General features: G+C 37.8%; 1 protein-coding gene across 15 annotated transcripts in view; it reads left to right on the top strand.

Annotated features, from left to right (window-relative positions):
- The window catches only part of NR3C1 (nuclear receptor subfamily 3 group C member 1), a 119,454-nt gene that overhangs the window by 84,207 nt on the left and 13,708 nt on the right, over positions 1-21,539 (top strand). For 8 of the 15 annotated variants that reach the window (XM_069592317.1, XM_069592314.1, XM_069592316.1 and 5 more), the window contains 5 exons: positions 893-1,056; positions 9,597-9,713; positions 15,277-15,555; positions 16,039-16,183; positions 19,950-20,080. In XM_069592317.1, the coding sequence (XP_069448418.1) occupies positions 893-1,056; positions 9,597-9,713; positions 15,277-15,555; positions 16,039-16,183; positions 19,950-20,080 (836 nt within the window). Of the gene's footprint in view, positions 1-892; positions 1,060-9,596; positions 9,714-15,276; positions 15,556-16,038; positions 16,184-19,949; positions 20,081-21,539 lie in introns of all 15 variants that reach the window. The other 7 variants (XM_069592310.1, XM_069592306.1, XM_069592308.1 and 4 more) reach the window with 1 other exon arrangement.

Below are 21,539 nucleotides of genomic sequence, written 5' to 3'. Positions count from 1 at the left end.
ACAGGGAGACCTGGCATGCTGCGATTCATGGTGTCGCAAAGAGTCGGACATGACTGAGTGACTGAACTTGGAGTTTATCAGCCTAGTTGCTTAAAGTAACAAATTATTATTTTACAATTAACTTTTTAAACTTGTATTCCTAAAAGAGAACAAAAAGATGTTACTTAATTTCTAACCATGTTGACAACCCAATTTCTTAAGTTAGTTTGTTCTGTGAATTAGTTTAAGCATGTTTATAATTAAGATTTAATCATGTTATTAGTTGTATTAATATAGACACAACTAACACTCAATCAAAGTTTATTCCTAAATATTATCTCTTTTAGACAATAGGCAGATTAAGAATACTGCAGAGAGAAATTTCTTATATAGGTGGAATCTTTGGGACGAAGATGGGTACTACTTTATCTCTTGATCATGGTGGTAATTACACAATTATTCCTTTAAAGATGATTATAAACAGATGCTAAGCAACTAAAAATTATATCTAAGCAAAGCACAATCTCACCATTCTTCTTAAAGGATGTTTTTTTGTTTTGTTTTGTTTTGTTTTGTTTTTTTGCCATGCTGCATGACTTGTGGGATTTCAGTTTTGACCAGGGATTGAACCTGGGATTGTGGAAATGAAAATGCCAAATGCTAACCACTAGACCTCCAGGGAACTTTTAAGGGATACTTAAAAATAAATGACCTCACTCTTGAGTGTAGAAGAAGAATAAAACATTTTTTGACTACGTCTAGGTAGGATTTTTTTAATGCTTGCCAGTATTTGAAATACATACGTTCAGTGTGAACATGTTTACTGTGGAGTGAAAAGGTAAGAGAACTGTATTTTGATACTTCCCTGACAGTCATGATAATTAAATCCTAACACAACTTTCTCCTTCTCTAGCCCTGGAATGAGACCAGACGTAAGCTCTCCTCCATCCAGTTCCTCAGCAGCTACGGGACCACCTCCCAAACTCTGCCTAGTCTGCTCTGATGAAGCTTCAGGATGTCATTATGGGGTCTTGACTTGTGGAAGCTGTAAAGTATTCTTCAAAAGAGCAGTGGAAGGTAGTGTGTGTTTTGAAGAGTTTTATTTTTCCTCTATTTGGTTCCTTTTCCTCAGACTGGATTCTGTATGCAAAGGCTGTTAACGCTAGAAGTCATTAAAATCAGGGAGAGGAGGGTGGCTCCTAACTCTTCTAGTGGGAAAAAGACACTTTTAAAAGCAAACTAGGATAAAACAGACAAGTAGAAATTGAAGGGAGGGTGTATGATCAGAGACGGAAAATAAGAAAGTACTATGCATGTGAAATGATGGTTTTAGGTTTTGGCAGTAACTAGAGCCACCAACTATTCTAGTGTGGCAAAAATGAGTGATAATGAGGGGAAAAGTGTTTTGTTTTCTAATAAGCCAGGGCTGTGCTACGTGATATAAATGTGACATAAGGACCTTCCACTGTCCTCTGGGAGGTCACAGTCTACTTGGAACTGAAAGATGAGATAGTTACAAGGTACAGAGATTATAATACAGAGGAGCAAGTGACAGACTGCCTGGGGAGGTCAGGAAAGGTGTTTAAAAGAAAGTGACCTCACTTGACAAATATTATATTCATGTAATATTTGCCCTTGTTACAGACCCAGTCTGCCCATCACCTCCTTAAAGGTTAAATTCATTCCATAAGCAAATTACTGGAAGTCACACTAAAATTTTCTAATATTACCAGTGAATCCTCTTGGGAAAAACTGTTGTGTAATTTAGTTATTTGTAAAGCAGTTAGAAGGCATTGTGGCCTGAACGGATTACCTAAAGCTCTGATTAGATAATTATATTTTTAAAAAATTAATATATTTATTCACAGTACATGAAGTATTACTATTTGGCTTCAGTTGTGTTTGCATATGCTTAAGCGTTAGATGAGTCATTTTCTTTTGTTTGGATTGCTTTTAATACATTAGCAACTATAAAATTACTTATGTTATTCCATAGAGAGCACAGGAATTCAGGCTTTAACCAGTTTGGTTATCACCCAACAACTGAGTAGAGTCATTAAGTAAAGCACATCCCTAAATAATGCAATGCTACTGACAAAGTAGATGTTATTTGCCCCAGATGGAAGCTGCTTCTTGTCCTCACTTTACTTTATTCAGCACTTTCTTCACTGATTAGTTCTGTCCATGGTGTAAATGTGATAACAGTGTTACAGTATTCCTATATATAATAAGTAATATTGACAGATTTAATTCTGAAAGTGAAATTCAGAGTGAGACAATGGAGCCTTAAAAGAAATACAGGAATTAAAAAAAAATTTTTTTTTCCCTCATTTTAACTAAAATCATTTAAAACGGGGCTATAAATTCCAGTTCCAGTGCCTATAGGGATTGAGTATGTGTCGTTCTGGCCAAATACAATACCAAATGAGTGAAGAAGGGCAGTCACTGATACTAGAGGGTGCAAACATGTCTTGCCTAAAAGCGTCCAAAGGCAATTTAAAAAGAATAGGAAAGCTAAATATATTACAAATAAGACATCACTGCAGATCATATGCCCCCTAGGCTTTAGGATTAAATTCTCTGCTTTAGAATTAAATTCTTACACGTTTTTAGCTATGAATATGTGAATATTAGCTATGTTCTTGCAAAATATATACGTGTATTTTAGTTAAATATGAGATAGCTAGATTAAATGATAAATAAGAAAAGGTTAAAATGTAAACTGTGTTAAGTAAATCCTTTACTTGGATTTAAATTTTCTCCATGGTCCCTTCCAGCTCTAAAATTCTGTAATCATTTGCTAACCTAATTTGTAGCAGATCTTCCCAACCCAGGGGTTGAACGTGAGTCTTCTGAATTGCAGGTAGATTTTTTTTCCCATCTGAGCCACCAGGGAAGCCCCAGGTAAATCCTTTATTTGGATTTAAATTTTCTCCAGAGTCCCTTCCAGCTCTAAAATTCTGTAATCACTTGCTAACCTAACTCACAGCAGATCTACATTTCCCTTTCTAGACATGATGGGAATCTGTTTTAAGCCCATATACAGATTTTAGAGCACTTTCTTGAACAGTTACAAAGATGAAGCTTGTGTGATTTTCATTATACTACATTCATTCCATTTTTAATACTTGCCAGAAATTATAGGTTATCCATCAAACAGATATGGTATCATAAAGACCCAAAAGTTAAATATTTTTAGGAAATTTGTACAAGTTTTACTTATCCATACAAGCCATATCAAGGACTGAGATTTTGAATTTTATTCATTATTCTGGGAGTTACTTTCTGTGTACAGGAAAGAATTTGGGTAGCTTCATTTCTTTAGATGTATACTAGTTCAGTGGTCTTTTTTCACTGAGTCCCTTCTTCTTATGCTCCCTTAGCACAAACTGCATATAATCTTTGTGGTGGGTCATAATGGAGACAGACACATGCTACTTTTATAATAATTTACCAAGTACTCTGTTTTACATATCCGCTGGAGAAGGGAATGGCAACCCCCTCCAGTATTCTTGTCTGGGAAATCCCATAGACAGAGGAGCCTGGCAGGCGACAGTCCATGGGGTAGCAAAGAAACACAACTGAGTGACTAGCATACCCAAGTACTATGCTTTATATATGTGGTACTACTTAATTAGCAGCTCTGTGAGGTCTTAAATGCTCTTATGATCCATATTTGATACACTAGGGAACTAATGCTCACAGCTTAAGCAGCAGACAGGATTCAAGCATAGCTGTCTACAACCAGGCTCTTAACCTCAGTGCTACACTGACTTCCTGAAAGGATAAAAATCTCATCTCCTAGCAGTTTATAATCTAGTTAGATACTGAGATGAAAGGAATAACAAGGGAATTATTTATAGTGTTTATTGAGTGCTTACAGTGTGTTTAGTTCAGTCGCTCAGTCGTGTCTGACTCTTTGTGACACCATGAACCACAGCACCCCAGGCCTCCCTGTCCATCACCAACTCCCGGAGTTCACCCAAACCCATGTCCATCGAGTCAGTGATGCCATCCAACCATCTCATCCTCTGTTGTCCTTCTCCTCCTGCCCCCAATCCCTCTGAGCATCAGGGTCTTTTAAATGAGTCAGCTCTTTGCATCAGGTGGCCAAAGTACTGGAGTTTCAGCTTCAACATCAGTCCTTCCAGTAAACACCCAGGACTGATCTCCTTTAGGATGGACTGGTTGGATCTCCTTGCAGTCCAAGGGACTCTCAAGAGTCTTCTCCAACACTGCAGTTCAAAAGCATCAGTTCTTTGGCGCTCAGCTTTCTTTATACTCCAACTCTCACATCCATACATGACCACTGGAAGAACCATAGCCTTGACTAGACGGACCTTTGTTGGCAAAGTAATGTCTCTGCTTTTTAATAGGCTGTCTAGGTTGGTCATAACTTTTCTTCCAAGGAGCAAGCATCTTTTAATTTTATGGCTGCAATCACCATCTGCAGTAATTTTGGAGCCCAGAAAAATAAAGTCTGACACTGTTTCCACTGTTTCCCCATCTATTTCCCATGAAATGATGGGACTAGATGCCATGATCTCAGTTTTCTGAATGTTGAGTTTTAAGCCAACTTTTTCACTCTCCTCTTTCACTTTCATCAAGAGGCTCTTTAGTTCTTCTTCACTTTTTGCCATAAGGGTGGTTGTCACCTGCACATCTGAGGTTATTGATATTTCTCCTGGCCATCTTGATTCCAGCTTGTGCTTCCTCCAGCCCAGCTTTTCTCTAGATGTACTCTGCATATAAATGTGTTACAATGTGTTAGGCACTATTTTAAGAACATTCTGCACAACTGCCTTTAACCCTTGCAGAAGCACAGCGAGGTAAATGCTAATTTTCCAGCTTTACAGATGGAGAAACTCGGAGCTCAGAAAGGTTAATAAACATTACTGAGATCACACAGCTAGGCAGCAGAGCTGCAATTCAGACCAAGGGCTTCCTAGCATCCTTGCCAAGTGCACTTTGCACTATACAACACTGTTTTTGAGAGCAGTAAAGAAGCTGAAGCTTTCAGCTTCTTTATACATGTCTCAATGCTGTTCTCTCAAATCATCCCACCCTCACCTTCTCCCACAGAGTACAAAAGTCTCTTCTTTATATCTGTGTCTCTTTTGCTGTCTCACATATAGGGTTATCATTACCATCTTTCTCAATCCTGTATATATGCATTAATATACTATATTGGTATTTTTCTTTCTTGACTTACTTCACTCTGTGTAATAGGCTCCAATTTCATCCACCTCATTAGAACTGATTCAAATGCTTTCTTTTTAATAGCTGAGTAATATTCCATTGTGTATATGTACCAAAACTTTCCTATCCATTCATCTGCTGGTGGATATATAGGTTGCTTCCATGTCCTGGCTATTGTAAACTGCTGCAGTCGACACTGGGGCACATGTGTCTCTTTCAGTTCTGGTTTCCTCAGTGTGTATGCCCAGCAGTGGGATTGCTGGGTCATATGGCAGTTCTAGTTCCAGTTTTTTAAGGAATCTCCACACTGTTCTCTATCGTAGCTGTACTAGTTTGCATTCCCACTAACAGTGTAAGAGAGTTCCCTTTTCTCCACACCCTCTCCAGCATTTATTGTTTGTAGACTTTTTGATAGCAGCCATTCTGACCAACGTGACATGGTAGGTACCTCATTGTGGTTTTGATTTGCATTTCTCTGATAATGACTGATGTTGAGCATCTTTCATGTTAGTTAGCCATCTGTATGCTTTGGAGAACTATCTATTTAGTTCTTTGGCCCATTTTTTGATTGGGTCATTTATTTTTTTGGTATTGAGCTGCTTGTATATTTTTGAGATTAATTCTTTGTCAGTTGCTTCATTATGCCATTATTTTCTCCCATGTCTTTTCACCTTGCTTATAGCTTCTTTCATTGTACAAAAGCTTTTAGCTTAATTAGGTCCCATTTTTTTATTTTTGCTTTTATTTCCATTACTCTGTGAGGTGGATCATAGAAGATCTTGCTGTGATTTATGTCAGAGAGTGTTTTGCCTATGTTTTCCTTTAGGAGTTTTTATAGTTCCTGGTCTTATATGTAAATCTTTAATCCATTTTGAGTTTTTTTGTGTATGGTGTTAAAAAGTGTTCTAGTTTCATCCTGCTAATGGTAGCTGACCAGCTTTCCCAGCACCACTTGTTAAAGAGATTGTCTTTTCTCCATTGTATATTTTTGCCTCATTTGTCAAAGATAAGATGTCCATAGGTGTGTGGGTTTATTTCTGGGCTTTCTATTTTGTTCCATTGATTTATATTTCTGTCTTTGTGCCAGTACCATACTGTCTTGATGACTGTAACTTTGTAGTATAATCTGAAGTCAGGCAGGTTGATTCCTCCAGTTCCATTCTTCTTTCTCAAGATTGCTTTGACTATTTGAGATTTTTTTTATATTTCCATACAAATTGTGAAATAATTTGTTCTAGTTCTGTGAAAAATACCATTGGTAGTTTGATAGGGATTGCATCCAATCTTTAGATTGCTTTGGGTAGTATATTCATTTTCACTATATTGATTCTTCCAATCCATGAACATGGTATATTTTTCCATCTGTGTCATCTTTGATTTCTTTCATCAGTTTTTTATAGTTTTCTATATATAGGTCCTTTGTTTCTTTAGGTAGATTTAGTCTTAATATTTTATTCTTGGTGAATGGGATTGTTTCCTTAATTTCTTGTTCTGTTTTCTCATTGTTAGTGTATGGAATGCAAGGGATTTCTGTGTATTAATTTTATATCCTGCAACTTTACTATATTCATTGATTAGCTCTAATAATTTTCTGGTGGTGCCTTTAGGGTTTTCTATGTGGAGGATCATGTCATCTACAAACAGTGAGAGCTTTACTTCTTTTCCCATCTGGATTCCTTTTCTTTCTTTTTCTGCTCTGACTGCTGTGGCCAAAACTTCCAAAACTATGTTGAATAGTAGTGGTGAGACAGGGGACCCTTGTTTTATTCCTGATTTGAGGGGAAATTCTTTCAGTTTTTCACCATTGAGGATAATGTTTGCTGTGGGTTATCATATATGGCTTTTATTATGTTGAGGTATGTTCCTTCTGTGCCTGCTTTCTTGAGAGTTATCATAAATGGGTGCAAAAACTGATTTTTACTATAAAAATAAGGACAATACTAACAAAACGGTATTGAGAAATCCCAGCTGGCCTGAAGGCTTTTCTCCTGACATCTGCCCTCTCTCTAGTTAGAAAACAAATTTACCAAATGGTAGAAGACACAGAAACTCCAAACTGAAATGTCTTATTGTCTTATCAAATGTATTGACAGCAAGTACATATCCATGCCTTGTAAACAGTGACCACTAGTTGAAACTCCTCTTTTTATAGATAAGATACCCATAGACTTGTCCAACTTCATGCTAATAACCAGATAGAGCATTGAACTTATGAAGGTACAATGCCCCTGATTCTGTAGCTCAGATTCTTAATTGTGGTGAAGATATGCCTGGGATAAAGAAGCCATTATTAGGGCTTCCTTGGTGGCTCAGTGGTGAAGAATCCACCTGTTAATGCAGGAGACACAGACTTAACCCCTGATCTGGGAAGATCCCATATGCTACAGAGCAACGAGGCCGTGCACCACAGCTGCTGAGCTTGTGCTCTAGTCCCCAGGAGCCACAGCTGTTGGAGCCCGAGCACTTCAGCTAGCGAGCAGCCCCTGCTGCCACAGCCAGAGAAAGGCCCACACGGCGAGGAACACCCGGCACAGCCAGAATAGCAGACATCAGCCTAGCATGCACACGCTGAGCTTTTGGTTAGATGTAAAGCGTTGAAACTTTCTCTGTGTTTACCAATAATTTTCTTAATTGTCCCTTCTAGTTTACTGAAGAACAATGATTCAGAGATAGTCTTGTGGGTTAAAACATTTTCATTATTATAACTGCTTCAATTATGCTTTTATCTGTTGTTCCTTCTTTAATTCTGTATAATAAAATTATTGGGTTAGAGCTTCTATTTCATGTCCGAGAAAAGAAGCTAGGAAACTTACGCAATACAGAAAGGAATAGAAATGACTGGTACAGACACTTGGCACTGGAGAACAACTCTGGAACAAAGCTGAATTGTAGACCAGTAGTCAAATTCTGTGGCCGGTAGTTAACCATCTACCCCAAACTAATGCTTAACAAGCCCTGTGATTTAACATGTTAGGAAGAAGTGAATATAGTTTGTTTTATCCAAATCAAGTAGATTATTCTATACATAAAGGATCTTTTCCTAATATCAGAAATAGGTATATTCAACCTTACGAATTGATGATTATTATTTTTTCTCTTTTCTTTGAATATGATTCATTTTTGAGAAGACAAATGTCCTGCAATCTTCTGAATACCACCCCCTCTAGTATAAGGACATGGACTCTTTTAACTATCCAGTGTATCTATTTAGATATGCTGGTCTTGTGTGGAAGGATCTTTTCAGTTTTTGCCAGGCTAGCAAACCCTCAGATAGCTTTCTTCAACAAAAGAGGGTACACTGAGGGTAGAGGGAGGGTAGGAATACTTTTTGTCTTTTGCTTTTAAATTTACCTTGAAAATTTTTGACAGGTAAAAACTGCATTTCTACCTCTTAACACATTTAATACTGGGCCCCGGAAGATTTTAGACAGTAAGAATCATCAATATCTGCTGTCTAAAAACATGTGAAATAATTTAAAAATCTCCCTAAGTTACATATACAGTAGTTTAGTTTGCCAAGTCTGTGATTCACCTAATTACTGGCCACCTTAACACAATTTAAGATTAAGCCTTTACTAATGACTTTTTTTGGAGAAGGCAGTGGCACCCCACTCCAGTACTCTTGCCTGGAAAATCCCATAGATGGAGGAACCTGGTGGGCTGCAGTCCATGGGGTTGCGTAGAGTCAGACACAACTGAGCGACTTCACTTTCACTTTTCACTTTCATGCATTGGAGAAGGAAATGGCAACCCACTCCAGTGTTCTTGCCTGGAGAATCCCAGGGACGGGGGAGCCTGGTGGGCCGCCGTCTATGGGATCACAGAGTCAGACACTACTGAAGTGACTTAGCAGCAATGACTTCATTAAAATTTGGAAGGGAAGTATACTTTATTTGTAGGTGGTGGTGCAATGCTGAATTAATTTTCCCTTTGGTACTCTCACCATATTTTTAAACCAGTTTCCTCTTTCTTTAATCCTGCTAAGCATTAGATTAGAAGTCATAATAAAATAGTGATTACAGAGGTCTTCTGTAACAGTTTAAGAAACTGTTTAAAGTGCAATTTAAAGAACAGTTTATCGAGGAAGAAGTAGTGAATGGAAAGGGGCAAAAAGAGGGTTTGTGGGGTACTTTCTGCTTCTTAATAAGTTTATTAGGTGATAAATTTATGATTTGTGTGTACTTTTCTGTATGTATACTGCAGTAACTTTTTAAAATGAACTATGCTTGTTAAACAATATGAAAGACTTTACTTTTTAAGTTGACCTCTCACTGTGTATTGGATGTACAGTATGCCTGCCTTAATCAGTGCCTTTGGTCCTTGGCTATGTTCCACCGAAAACAACAAAAAAGAGCCTCCCCATAAAAATATCCTTTAAGGCCTGGGAAATTTTAACAGTGCCTTTATTTTCCATGTAGGACAGCACAATTATCTTTGTGCTGGAAGAAATGATTGTATCATTGATAAAATTCGAAGAAAAAACTGCCCAGCATGCCGCTATAGAAAATGTCTTCAAGCTGGAATGAACCTGGAAGGTAATGTAAATATTGAAAATGAATTGTCTTTGTACCATATAAAAACTTACCACTTTACTTCTGAAAAAATACATAAGCAGATGCAATAATTAAAAGGATTTTTAAAATGAGTTATTTCATATTCTTCTTAAGGTTTCAACTCTTATTACATAGACTGACTTCATTATAGCCAAACTATATATGAAGAAAGAAAATTATGTAATAATGAAACTTGCAAGACTTGAAGAAACATTACTTTGGTCTCTATTTCTTTTTATTGCTAGGGTTAGTATAGAAACAAGTCAGAATTATCCTGTTATTTACCTTTTACTTTGCATATACATGTACATATCAATCTTTTATTTCAAATCTAGAGTGGGGAAAAAGTGAAGAAAGCCTTCAATGGGTTTTTTCAAGCAAAGAAGAAATCAGAAACTAGTTATGAATGCGTTTCATATTCCTGTTTATAAAACAAGTATAATTAACATTGATCTCATTATTTGAAATCTTTTCCCTGGGGGAAAAAGTTTGGAATTTTGCTTTAATTGAAGGTGGTAGTGGTGCACTTCAGTTCACCAAGTTTTCACCAAAGCAGGCATTAGACATAAAATGAACAAAACAGTGTCTGTATTCAAAATCAGTAAAATAGTGCCTGTACTCAAGCACTTTACTGTCTAATTAGGTTGCAGAGTCAACAGAAAATGGTACAACACACTATAAGATAAACAGGAGCAAGAGGACGGCCACCTGATTCTGTCCTAAAAGGCAAACAAAAAAAAACCCAGCAACACTGAATTTTAAATCTAGAGAACTTGAGTAGGAGTTAGATGGGAAATTGGGGCAGTGACAGGATCAGACTTGAATTTTGGAAAGGCTAATGTACGAACAAAGCTAGTGGAGGTGATAGAATTCCAGTTGAGCTGTTTCAAATCCTAAAAGATGATGCTGTGAAAGTGCTGCACTCAATATGCCAGCAAATTTGGAAAACACAGTAGTGGCCACAGGACTGGAAAAGGTCAGTTTTCATTCCAATTCCAAAGAAAGGCAATGCAAAAGAATGCTCAAACTACCGCACAGTGGCACTCAACTCACATACTAGAAAAGTAATGCTCAAAATTCTCTAAGCCAGGCTTCAGCAGTACGTGAACCGTGAACTTTCAGATATTCAGGCTGGATTTAGAAAAGGCAGAGGAACCAGAGATCAAATTGCCAACATCCGCCGGATCATGGAAAAAGCAAGAAAGTTCCAGAAGAACATCTACTTCTGCTTTACTGACTACGCCTAAGCCTTTGTGTGGATCACAACAAACTGGAACATTCTTAAAGAAGATGAGAATACCAGACCACCTGACCTGCCTCCTGAGAAACATATATGCAGGTCAAGAAGCAACACTTAGAACTGGACACGGACCAACAGACTGGTTCCAAATAGGAAAAGCAGTACGTCAAGGCTGTATAGTGTCACCCTGCTTATTTAACTTATATGCAGAATACATCATGGGAAATGCCAGCTGAATGAAGCACAAGCTGGAATCAAGGTTGCCGGGAGAAACAGCAATAACCTCAGATATGCAGATGATACCACTCTTATGGCAGAAAGTGAAGAACTAAAGAGCCTCTTGATGAAAGTGAAAGAGGAGAGTGAAAAAGTTGGCTTAAAGCTCAACATTCAGAAAACTAAGATCATGGCATCTGGTCCCATCACTTCATGGCAAATAGATGGGGAAACAATGGAAACTATGAGAGATTTTCTTTTGGGGGGCTCCAAAATCACTGCAGATGGTGACTGCAGCCAGGAAATTAAAAGACACTTGCTCCTTGGAAGAAAAGTTATGACCAACCTAGACAGCATATTAAAAAGCAGAGACGTTACTTTGCCAACAAAGGTCCATCTAGTCAAGGCTATGGTTTTTCCAGTGATCATGTATGGATGTGAGAGTTGGAGTATAAAGAAAGCTGAGCACCGAAGAATTGATGCTTTTGAACTGTGGTGTTAGAGGAGACTCTTGAGAGTCCCTTAGACTGCAAGGAGATCCAACCAGCCCATTCTGAAGGAGATCAGTCCTGAATAGTCACTGGAAGGACTGATGCTGGGAAAGATTCAAGGCAGGAGGAGAAGGGGATGACAGAGGATGAAATGGTTGGGTGGCATCACCAACTCGAGGGACATGAGTTTGAGCAAGCTTCGGGAGTTGGTGATGGACAGGGAAGCCTGGCGTACTGCAGTCCGTGGGGTCACAAAGAGTTGGACATGACTGAGTGACTGAACTGAACTGAATGGTGCTGTTAGAGGTGCTTTTAGAGGAAGGATGCAGTCCATGTGGTTCTTCTGACAGAAAAGAGACTAACTGTTGGTGCTGTCCAGTACACACTGCATACATGTTTTAAAACATAAAGTAGATTTATGGGTGTAACTACAGTCTAATTCCCCAATCCACACAAGAACATTCTCAGTTCTTCATATTACTTTGATAGCAAAAAAGATTAGTCTTCTTCACCATATTTACAAACATTCACAACACATCAATCACTTAGCCCAGTTTTTTCCAAGTATGCCTACGTTCTTAAACTTTACTACAGAGTGCCAATATGTTAAACATTGATTTAAAGAAAATGATAAATGCCCATCTTCTTGCAGGTGTTACAAAAGCTACAGATTGACTACAAATTCACGTAGATGTTCAGTGCCACAGGGATAATTCATTACCAAAACCAGATATTGATTCTTCATTTCTTACATCTCTGTGCATATTTTAGTTTCATCTTCCTTTTCTCTGACCATTTAAATGAATATGTGTTAATGCATGCCAGGTTTTAGTGACTGGTTTATATATTTTGTTCTCCAGCCCCAGTTTTACTGCTTTCCTTTAATTCCCCAAGTATTCATCTCAGATATAAGTTCATTCAGAGAACAAACTCAACATTTGGTCCTATCCCTAATACAGTGTGGCTGCTTACCCAGTAACATCTTTAGATGCTTTCCCGAATACACACCAGGTTTAACTTTCATTTGGAGCTCTAAGCAATGTTAATCATCTTTTCACATGCCTATTGGCCATCTGTGTACTTTGGAGAAACGTCTCTTTAGGTCTTCTGCCCTTTTTGGGGGGGTTGTTTGATTTTTGTTGTCAAGTTGTATGAGCTGTTTGTATATTTTGAAAATTAAGCCCTGTTGAATCATTTGCAAGTATTTTCTTCCTGTCTGTAGATTGTCTTTTTATTTCTATTGCCTTGTGAGACTTACCTAAGAAAACATGGGTATGATTGTCAGAAAATCTTTAGCCTGTGTTCTATTATAAGAGTTTTATGATAAGGTGAGAAGACTTTAAAGTCCTCCAGTTTGTCATTATGGTTTCTTCTGCTCTAATGTAGAGTGTAAGAACACATATTCTAGACAAATTTAAAGTTATGGTTAATAGTAGTTTTCATTTTATTTTTTTATTTTTTTAACTTTTATTTTTACTTTACTGTATTGGTTTTGCCATACATTGACATGAATCCACCACGGGTGTACATGCGATCCCAAACATGAACCCCCCTCCCACCTCCCTCCCCACAACATCCCTCTGGGTCATCCCCGTGCACCAGCCCCAAGCATGCTATATCCTGCATTGGACATAGGCTGGTGATTCGATTCTTACATGATAGTATACATGTTAGAATGTCATTCTCCCAAATCATCCCACCCTTTCCCTCTCCCTCTGAGTCCAAAAGTCCGCTATACACATCTGTGTCTTTTTTGCTGTCTTGCATACAGGGTCATCATTGCCATCTTTCTAAATTCCATATATATGTGTTAGTATACTGTATTGGTGTTTTTCTTTCTGGCTTACTTCACTCTGTATAATCGGCTTTGTTTCAGTGTATTTATTTGGGACATGCATGTTCTCATTTGTCAACAAAACCTCATGATTTTGAGGTCTGGGTGTAAGATATGGTAACTTTGGTTGTTGAAAGAGTTTCCTTAATGTATAGGAGCTCTTCCATTTTTAACTTTGTCACTCCTCTATAAACTTGGACTACATGAATTCAGAATATTTTCCAACTGTATTTTACTACCAGTTTCTGTGATCGTTCTTACATAGCACTTAACATGTGCCAAGAAATGTTTTATGCATTGCATTTTTATATATTCTGATTTAATTATCAATAGACCCTATGAGGTAGTACTGACATTATCCTCATTTTATAGAAGAGGAAACAAAGGCCCAGGGAATAGGGCACAGATACCCAGCTACTCAGTGGCAGAGCCAGGATTATATCCCAACATGTTGGTTTCATATTTATGCTCTCTACTGCACCATACTGTGTCTTCAATAGAGCATGGTAAAATAGAACGTGTCAGTCATGATCATATTTCTCTATTTTGAAGTGTTAACTAAAAATTCTTAAATGTTTGAGCACAGAGCACAGTAAGAAATGGGACCATTCTACCCAACTAAACGACAGGGTTTGGTTTTTTTCCCCCCTAACACTGCCCATGGATATACATAGTTCTTGTCCACACATCTGTCCTCCACAAACTATGTACTTTGTCATTTTAGGGACAAAAGATATAATCATAATTTTTAAATATGACTATCATTTACTTTTCCTTGGCACAGTGGTCTGCATACCTGATGACTGAGACAGGCACGCTTCTGCTTTCATACAACCTACATTCCTTGTCCTTCCTTGGAGCTATGAGGAATTTCTCTTTAAGAATACCATAATTTGCTTGCTTTGGCCCCACATATAACCAGAAAAGAATAATATTTTCATTTGTCACTGGAACAAGTAAATTTAAGAATATCTCTGCTAAAAAAATCTACAGAATCCATATTTTAATTCAATTATACTTTTCCAAACTAAGTCAAAAATAAAAGTTACTTTATATATGAAAATAGATACTTTAGGCTTATAGAGTCATCAGTTAAAATCTCTTATAAAAGAAATTATACCCAGTGGTAATTTATATAAAGAAATGGTTTTCTCTGAATGTCCACAAAGATTTTAAATCCCATATAGTATACATAATATAAAGGTGAAATGGGGATCTTTCCACGTGCATGATCTCCTGTTCAGGATCTCCTTACTTATCTTGATAAGAAGGGGACTTTGTGCAAGACAATAAACAGTATCACTCTCTTCATTATACCCATAATTTAAATTAACCCTAAGCCACCACAGTTACTGGTATTACAAACTTAAATTCTTTCTTTCAGTTGATAGTAATTTGCCTTGTATAACTAATGAAAATTTTTATACTTTGGAGTGAAATTGAGAAAGAAATTACTTTAATGGAAGAATATGTAAGTAATATGTTTATATTGTTTTAACATCGTAAGACATTTAATTTTAACTATAATGAAGAAGTAACTGTCTTATTTGTAGAGGAAATTAAATGAATGGGTTCCTCTTGATTCTTTGCTTTCAGGAAAAAGTGTTTTTCTCCTCTTTCATGTCACTTTATCATAACTGCTGCATAGAAGATTTCTCCTTTTTCAAATTAGTTTCAGCAACTGAAATACCTCTTGAATAAACTATGCTACCCAGACTTTCCCATTACAGCTGATTTCTGTGTATTTTTTTAATATACCCACAGCTCGAAAAACGAAGAAAAAGATAAAAGGAATTCAGCAGGCCCCTACAGGAGTCTCGCAAGAAACTTCTGAAAATCCTGCTAACAAAACAATAGTTCCTGCAACATTACCACAACTCACGCCCACACTGGTGTCACTGCTGGAAGTCATTGAACCCGAGGTGTTATATGCAGGATATGACAGCTCTGTTCCAGATTCAACTTGGCGGATCATGACCGCACTCAACATGTTAGGTGGGCGGCAGGTGATTGCAGCAGTGAAATGGGCAAAGGCAATACCAGGTAAGATGCAAAAGATACCACCACTAAGGTGTAAACCTAGAATTTTTTACATAAAACACTCTGGCTGTGTATCACCTTGGTCCCATGGCTTCCTGTCATCCCTGCTTAATCAAGGGGTAAAGAGGTATAACTATCAGGAGCATTTTTTTTAACTTAAATCCACTGAATGAGTAATGTCTGCCAGGATTCGTGGCTTTCTGTTTTACTTTTTAATATAGCATTTTAGTATTTAGTCCATAATTACTCAAATAAGCAAAAGGTGACAAAAACTGGCTACTCTTTTTTCTAACATTGAATACTATTAAAAAAAATTACTGAGAGCTTTGGTCTTACATGTCAAATGACAAAGGAGAACTGTGTCCACTTAACACTTCATTTCTTCGATTAGCATCTTCCAAAACTGTCTTTGACAGTTCCCAGAGAGAGGATCTTCTCTTTGGCAACTAGAGTGCTCCCTCACACCTTTTATTCCTCCTCATTCAGGATTCAGGAACTTACATCTGGATGACCAAATGACTCTGCTGCAGTATTCATGGATGTTCCTCATGGCGTTCGCCCTGGGCTGGAGATCATACAGACAGTCAAGCGCAAATATGCTGTGTTTTGCTCCTGATCTGGTTATTAATGAGTAAGTCACTTGTTAGTCATTGTCCCTGTATTCATATTCCTTCAGGACTGAATCAGTCCTACCAGGTTATCTTGGAACGGGGCAACCTACCAAGTATCTTGAAGCAGAATTTATCAATGCTTAAGGCAGGCCAGAATGTACTACAGAGCAAACTGCATGTGGCACTATTACGTACCAGGACCTACTAAAGGATATTTTTTAAATAGCATCTCTTGGGGTCAGTAAAGTCTATAGCAAGGGAAAAGGAATCTTACTGTGGCATTGTTTTAATTATATAATCGTATTTCAGAAAGGAAACAGCATAATACAATTCATGTTGATCTTACTTTCAGCAGGGACAATGAACAGATGAGGACAACTAGGATGAAGGGATGACAGATATGGACCCAAAGACAAGAAGCATCTCTTTGCATGGCAAGGCTCACTCAATGTCTATGAGTTGTAAAGAAAATGGGAACAAGATGTTTTTAGTTTGGGAGAGAACCAACCCCACTAAGATTTGATAAATCATCTTCTCTAGTCCTCTAGGTCTATGCCCGTGAACCACTTCAGATACCCATTCCCCTTACCCATTGCACTTGTTTTCTAACCAGCTTTCTGCTGCCCGTGTATCCTCCTTCATGCTAAGCTTTTCTTCTTGACACACAGGTGTCTTCATTGAGCACTCTGCATACTCAGCATGGTTTCTGGCTTTCCAGAATCTGGCCTTATTTTCTCTCTTGTTATTCTCCTTCACATATTCTTTTTCCCCTCAGATGATCTATTCTTCAAACATACCCCTAGCTCATGATAGTCATACCACCAGGTAAAAACCTCTCTGCTGTATATCCCTAGTGTTTATCATGTTCTACCTTTTATTACTACTTTTGCACTCACAGCTTATCTCCTTTATTAGATAGCAAACAGGGAAGTCACACACAGTCACATATGCATACCCACTGATCTTGGCAGAAGGAGATCTGTATTCATGTGAAAAAAAGATTTTAAAATTGTGAGCTCCAGGTGCTGTTGACTGTGCTGCTGCTAAGTTGCTTCAGTCGTGTCCAACTCTGTGTGACCCCATAGACGGCAGCCCACCAGGCTCCCCCATCCCTGGGATTCTCCAGGCATGAACACTGGAGTGGGTTGCCATTTCCTTCTCCAATGCATGGAAGTGAAAAGTGAAAGTGAAGTTGCTCAGTCGTGTCCGACTCTTAGCAACCCCATGGACTGCAGCCCACCAGGCTCCTCCGTCCATAGGATTTTCCAGGCAAGAGTACTGGAGTGGGGTGCCATTGCCTTCTCCACCTGTTGACTATGGGGGTCCAAAAAAAAATTAATGAAATCTTCAACCACGTTATAACAGTCTCACTATACTCCATGTGAGTTAATCCATCATTAGTAGTTTCTGTTCAGAATTGGATGCCATATTAAAAACTGTCCAGAGTGGCAAGAAGTTTAGAAATTAACATCAGTTGATGAACAGAAGATGTGTAAAGGAGAAAAGGAATTATGAGGACAGTCTAAAAAGATATCCTGTGAAGAACAAGCAAACATGCTATTTCCGCTGTTGGGTGTACCAAGCACAAAAATAATGGGGAGAAGGTATAAAAAAAGCATCTATTCGAGCGAGTGTTAAACAGCAGGGCTTGCCTTATGACACAGTAAAGGTCAAATTGTATCTGTTTTAGTAGAGACTGGATGATACTAGCTCTAGATATTTTAAGAGGCTTAACTGGTGAGTTAAACTTGGTGGTGTATCTCTATCAGTGATACTTACTTTCCAGCACAGTATTCATTTAATCATATTTGAGTACTTACCAAGTGTCAGACACTGTTTTTAAGAGCTTGAGCTATAATACATAAGGCTCTGCTAACATACCAATGAGGAAAACCAAATAAATGACCAAATTTATTTCAGAGAGCCATGACATCATAGTGTGGGATACTATAGAAGACCTCTCTAAATATCTGAGCACTGAATAGTACAAAAGAATAAGCTTATAGGAAAGGTAGGGCATTTCAGGCAGAAGAGATGACTACAGAGGCTGAAAAACAACCTTGGCATATGTGAGGAACTGAGAGAAAGCCAATAAAGACTTTCTCCGAGTTTAGAGAAGTGGACAGGGACCAAGTCAAGCAGCATCTTAAAAGCCATGAGACAGAGTTTGTTTTAGGAGCATGAAGAAGCCAGCACTGGGAGGAGAGAAGGGTGGTTTCAAACAGAGGAAAACAGATTACAGGGGATCATCAAATACTTACCACACTCCTAGTATGTGCCTGCTACAGTATTAGCAGAGAACAAGACAAACAAGGTTCCCTACCTTTATTGCTTACACTCTAGTTGGGGAGACAAAGATAACCATCAAATAAAATAATCTGAGTTTTTACTAGACAGAGGTCTTTCTCAGATGAGTCACCAGTGGCTTCTTGGAGGAGGTGTAACTGAGTGAGACATGAAGAAAAGACCAGGCTTCATGGTTAGAAGAAACATGACAAGAGGCATGTGAAATATGTACTGTAATCAAACTCTCTGCGTTCTGTTGATTTTCAGCTAATAGGCACTGCCATGTGCTTGACCAGGCCAGATCTCCACACATCCTTTCAGGTGTCTGCTTCAAAGACAGACGTCACCTTGACCATCTATTGCCAAAAAAGGACTGTTCAATCCACTGTGCCATGGCTTAACAAGATTTAAGTTTTTTGATTAAATTTAACTAGTTAAAAATATGTAGCTTATATGTAAGCTTAATCACCTTTGAAATCACTAAGTACTTGCTGCCCATTTCAGAATCTGACCATGCTTACTTCAGAAGTTAAAAACATGTTGACAATGTCTATAGTCACTGTCTAAAAAGAAAGTTGAAGTCATTAATTGGGAATAAAAGTGTGAATAGAGTTATGATATGAAACACCAACATATCTTCTTTTATAAAATTAATCTGACTCAGAGTATTTATTTGGGAGGTCAAATTTAGATTTAAACCATCATAGCGTAACCTGGTATTTCTTACATAAAGTAGGAGTTACAGAAATTTTTTCTCAGTGTTCGACTTTATTTGAGGATGGATGGCTTACAGAAACAATAGTTTTTAAGTGGGCATTCTATTTCCCATTCTTTCCTCCTTATGCCGTTGGGATAATAACCTTTTATTTTTTCTTAAGTCCAAGGTCACTTTTTGTCAAAAAATTAAAAAGCAGATCTTATTTTAAACCATGAAGAGACACAGTTTCAGGCTCTTTGTGTCATTTAAAAAATTAGGAAACTTGAGAGATCTACTTGAAAATTTTAGATGTGAATCATAACTTTTGAGAACCTTAACTGAAAACTCATTTTGTAGTACCTTTAGTTGGAAGAATATTCAGTCACATAACATTGGTCAGAGGCAGATTTTGGGTATCAGAAACCCTAGAGTCAAGTTTTATTTCTGACCCTCTATGTAACTATAAATATTATCACACACAGTTGTCTTTAGAATGCAGTGCTATGGAAAAAATAACTTGATTTTCAACTGGGTAGGATTTAAAACTGCGTTGTCTAACTGCTCATATTCAAATACTACCATAAAAGCTTGATTTAAATGAATGACTGATAATAGATTCTATAGGAGTAAATTCTAAATACTGAAGGAAAGCTTTCCAAAATTCAGATCAGAGGGAATTTGCATTAATTGCAATAGGTAGATGAGTTAATAGAACGCTTTGCAAAATGAAACAGAAAAGTACTTTCTTGTGGAACAAGAATTATTTCTCTTTAACTCAAACACTTGATATTTGTCTTTCACAGGCAGAGAATGGCTTTACCCTGCATGTATGACCAATGTAAACATATGCTATATGTTTCCTCTGAGTTAAGCAGGCTTCAGGTATCTTACGAAGAGTATCTCTGTATGAAAACCTTACTGCTCCTCTCTTCAGGTTGGTAGAACACCTATTCTCTTCTAAAATTGACTTCTAAAATATGTCAAAAACATAAAACGTAGAAGGCTAGAAATAAAGGTTTATTTGTATACAAAGCACTAAATAATTATACCTCTGCTATTTCCTGGTACTTTAGATTTTCATAAATGTAAAATTTTAGAAAGGCTAAGATTAATAAGATAGATAAGTATCATGGAGAAATGGAGAGGTATTCGAACCACATGGCAGGAAGGAGGAAGTCACTGCTGATCTGGAATATCTATAGCCTTCCTTCCTACAACTTTTTACACTTCCACTACAGAAGACACAGAGAAAGCATGCCAGCTTGAATGATTTTTCCCTACAACACTGTTCAGTTCACTCACTCAGGTGTGTCTGACTCTGTGACCCCATGGACTGCAGCACACTGGGCTTCCCTGTCCATCACCAACTCCCAGAGCTTGCTCAAACTCAGTTACTTAGTCAAAAATTTTAGTTATACAATGACTAATAATACATTGGTAATCCAATGACAATAAGAAATTATGGATGGGACCTAAATTTAAAAGCTGTTGCACAGCAAAGAAAACCATAAACAAAACAACAAGACAACCCACAGAATGAGAGAAAAAATTTGCAAACTAAGTGAACAAGGGATTAATCTCCAAAGTACACAAACAATTCATGCAGCTCAGTATCAAAAACCAAACAACTAAATCAAAACATAGGCAGCTCTAAACAGACATTGGAAGACTGAACTGAACTGAAACAGACAATTTCTCCAAAGAAGACATATAAATGGCTAAACAGCACATGAAAAGATGCTCAACATCACTGATTATTAAAGAAATGCAAATCAAAAGTACAATGAGGTATCACATCAGTCAGAATGGCCATCAAAATTTAGAAATAATAAATGCTGGAGAGGGTGTGGAGCAAAGGAAACCCTTTTACACTGCTGGCAGGAGTATCAATTGGCACAACCACTATGGAGAACAGAATGTGTTGTGCATGCTGAGCTCCTTCAGTGATGTCCAACTCTGCAGCCCTGTAGACTGCAGCCCTCCAGACTCCTCTGTCCATGGGATTCTCCAGGACAGAATACTGGAGTAGGCTGCCATGCCCTCTTCCAAGGGATCTTCCCAAGGCAGGGACTGAACCTGCATCTCTTACATCTCCTGCATTGACAAGCGAGTTCTTTACCACTAGCACCACCTGGGAAGCCCCAGTATACAGGTTCTTTCAAAACTAAAAATAGAACTACCATATGATCTAGTAATTCCACTTCTGGGCAAATAACCGAATAAAATCACAATTCCAAAAGATACATGCAGCACTCCAGTGTCCACTGCAGCACTGTTTATAATACCCAGCCACCTGGAAGCAACTTAAATGTCCATCCACAGAGAAATGGATAAATAAGATGTGGTAAATATATACAATGAAATATTACTCAGCCATAAAAAAGTAATGAACA

The sequence above is a fragment of the Ovis canadensis genome, chromosome 5, assembly GCF_042477335.2.
Source record: "Ovis canadensis isolate MfBH-ARS-UI-01 breed Bighorn chromosome 5, ARS-UI_OviCan_v2, whole genome shotgun sequence".
In the NCBI taxonomy this organism is placed as follows: Eukaryota; Metazoa; Chordata; class Mammalia; order Artiodactyla; family Bovidae; genus Ovis; species Ovis canadensis.
This window is presented reverse-complemented; position numbering and strand designations above follow the sequence as displayed.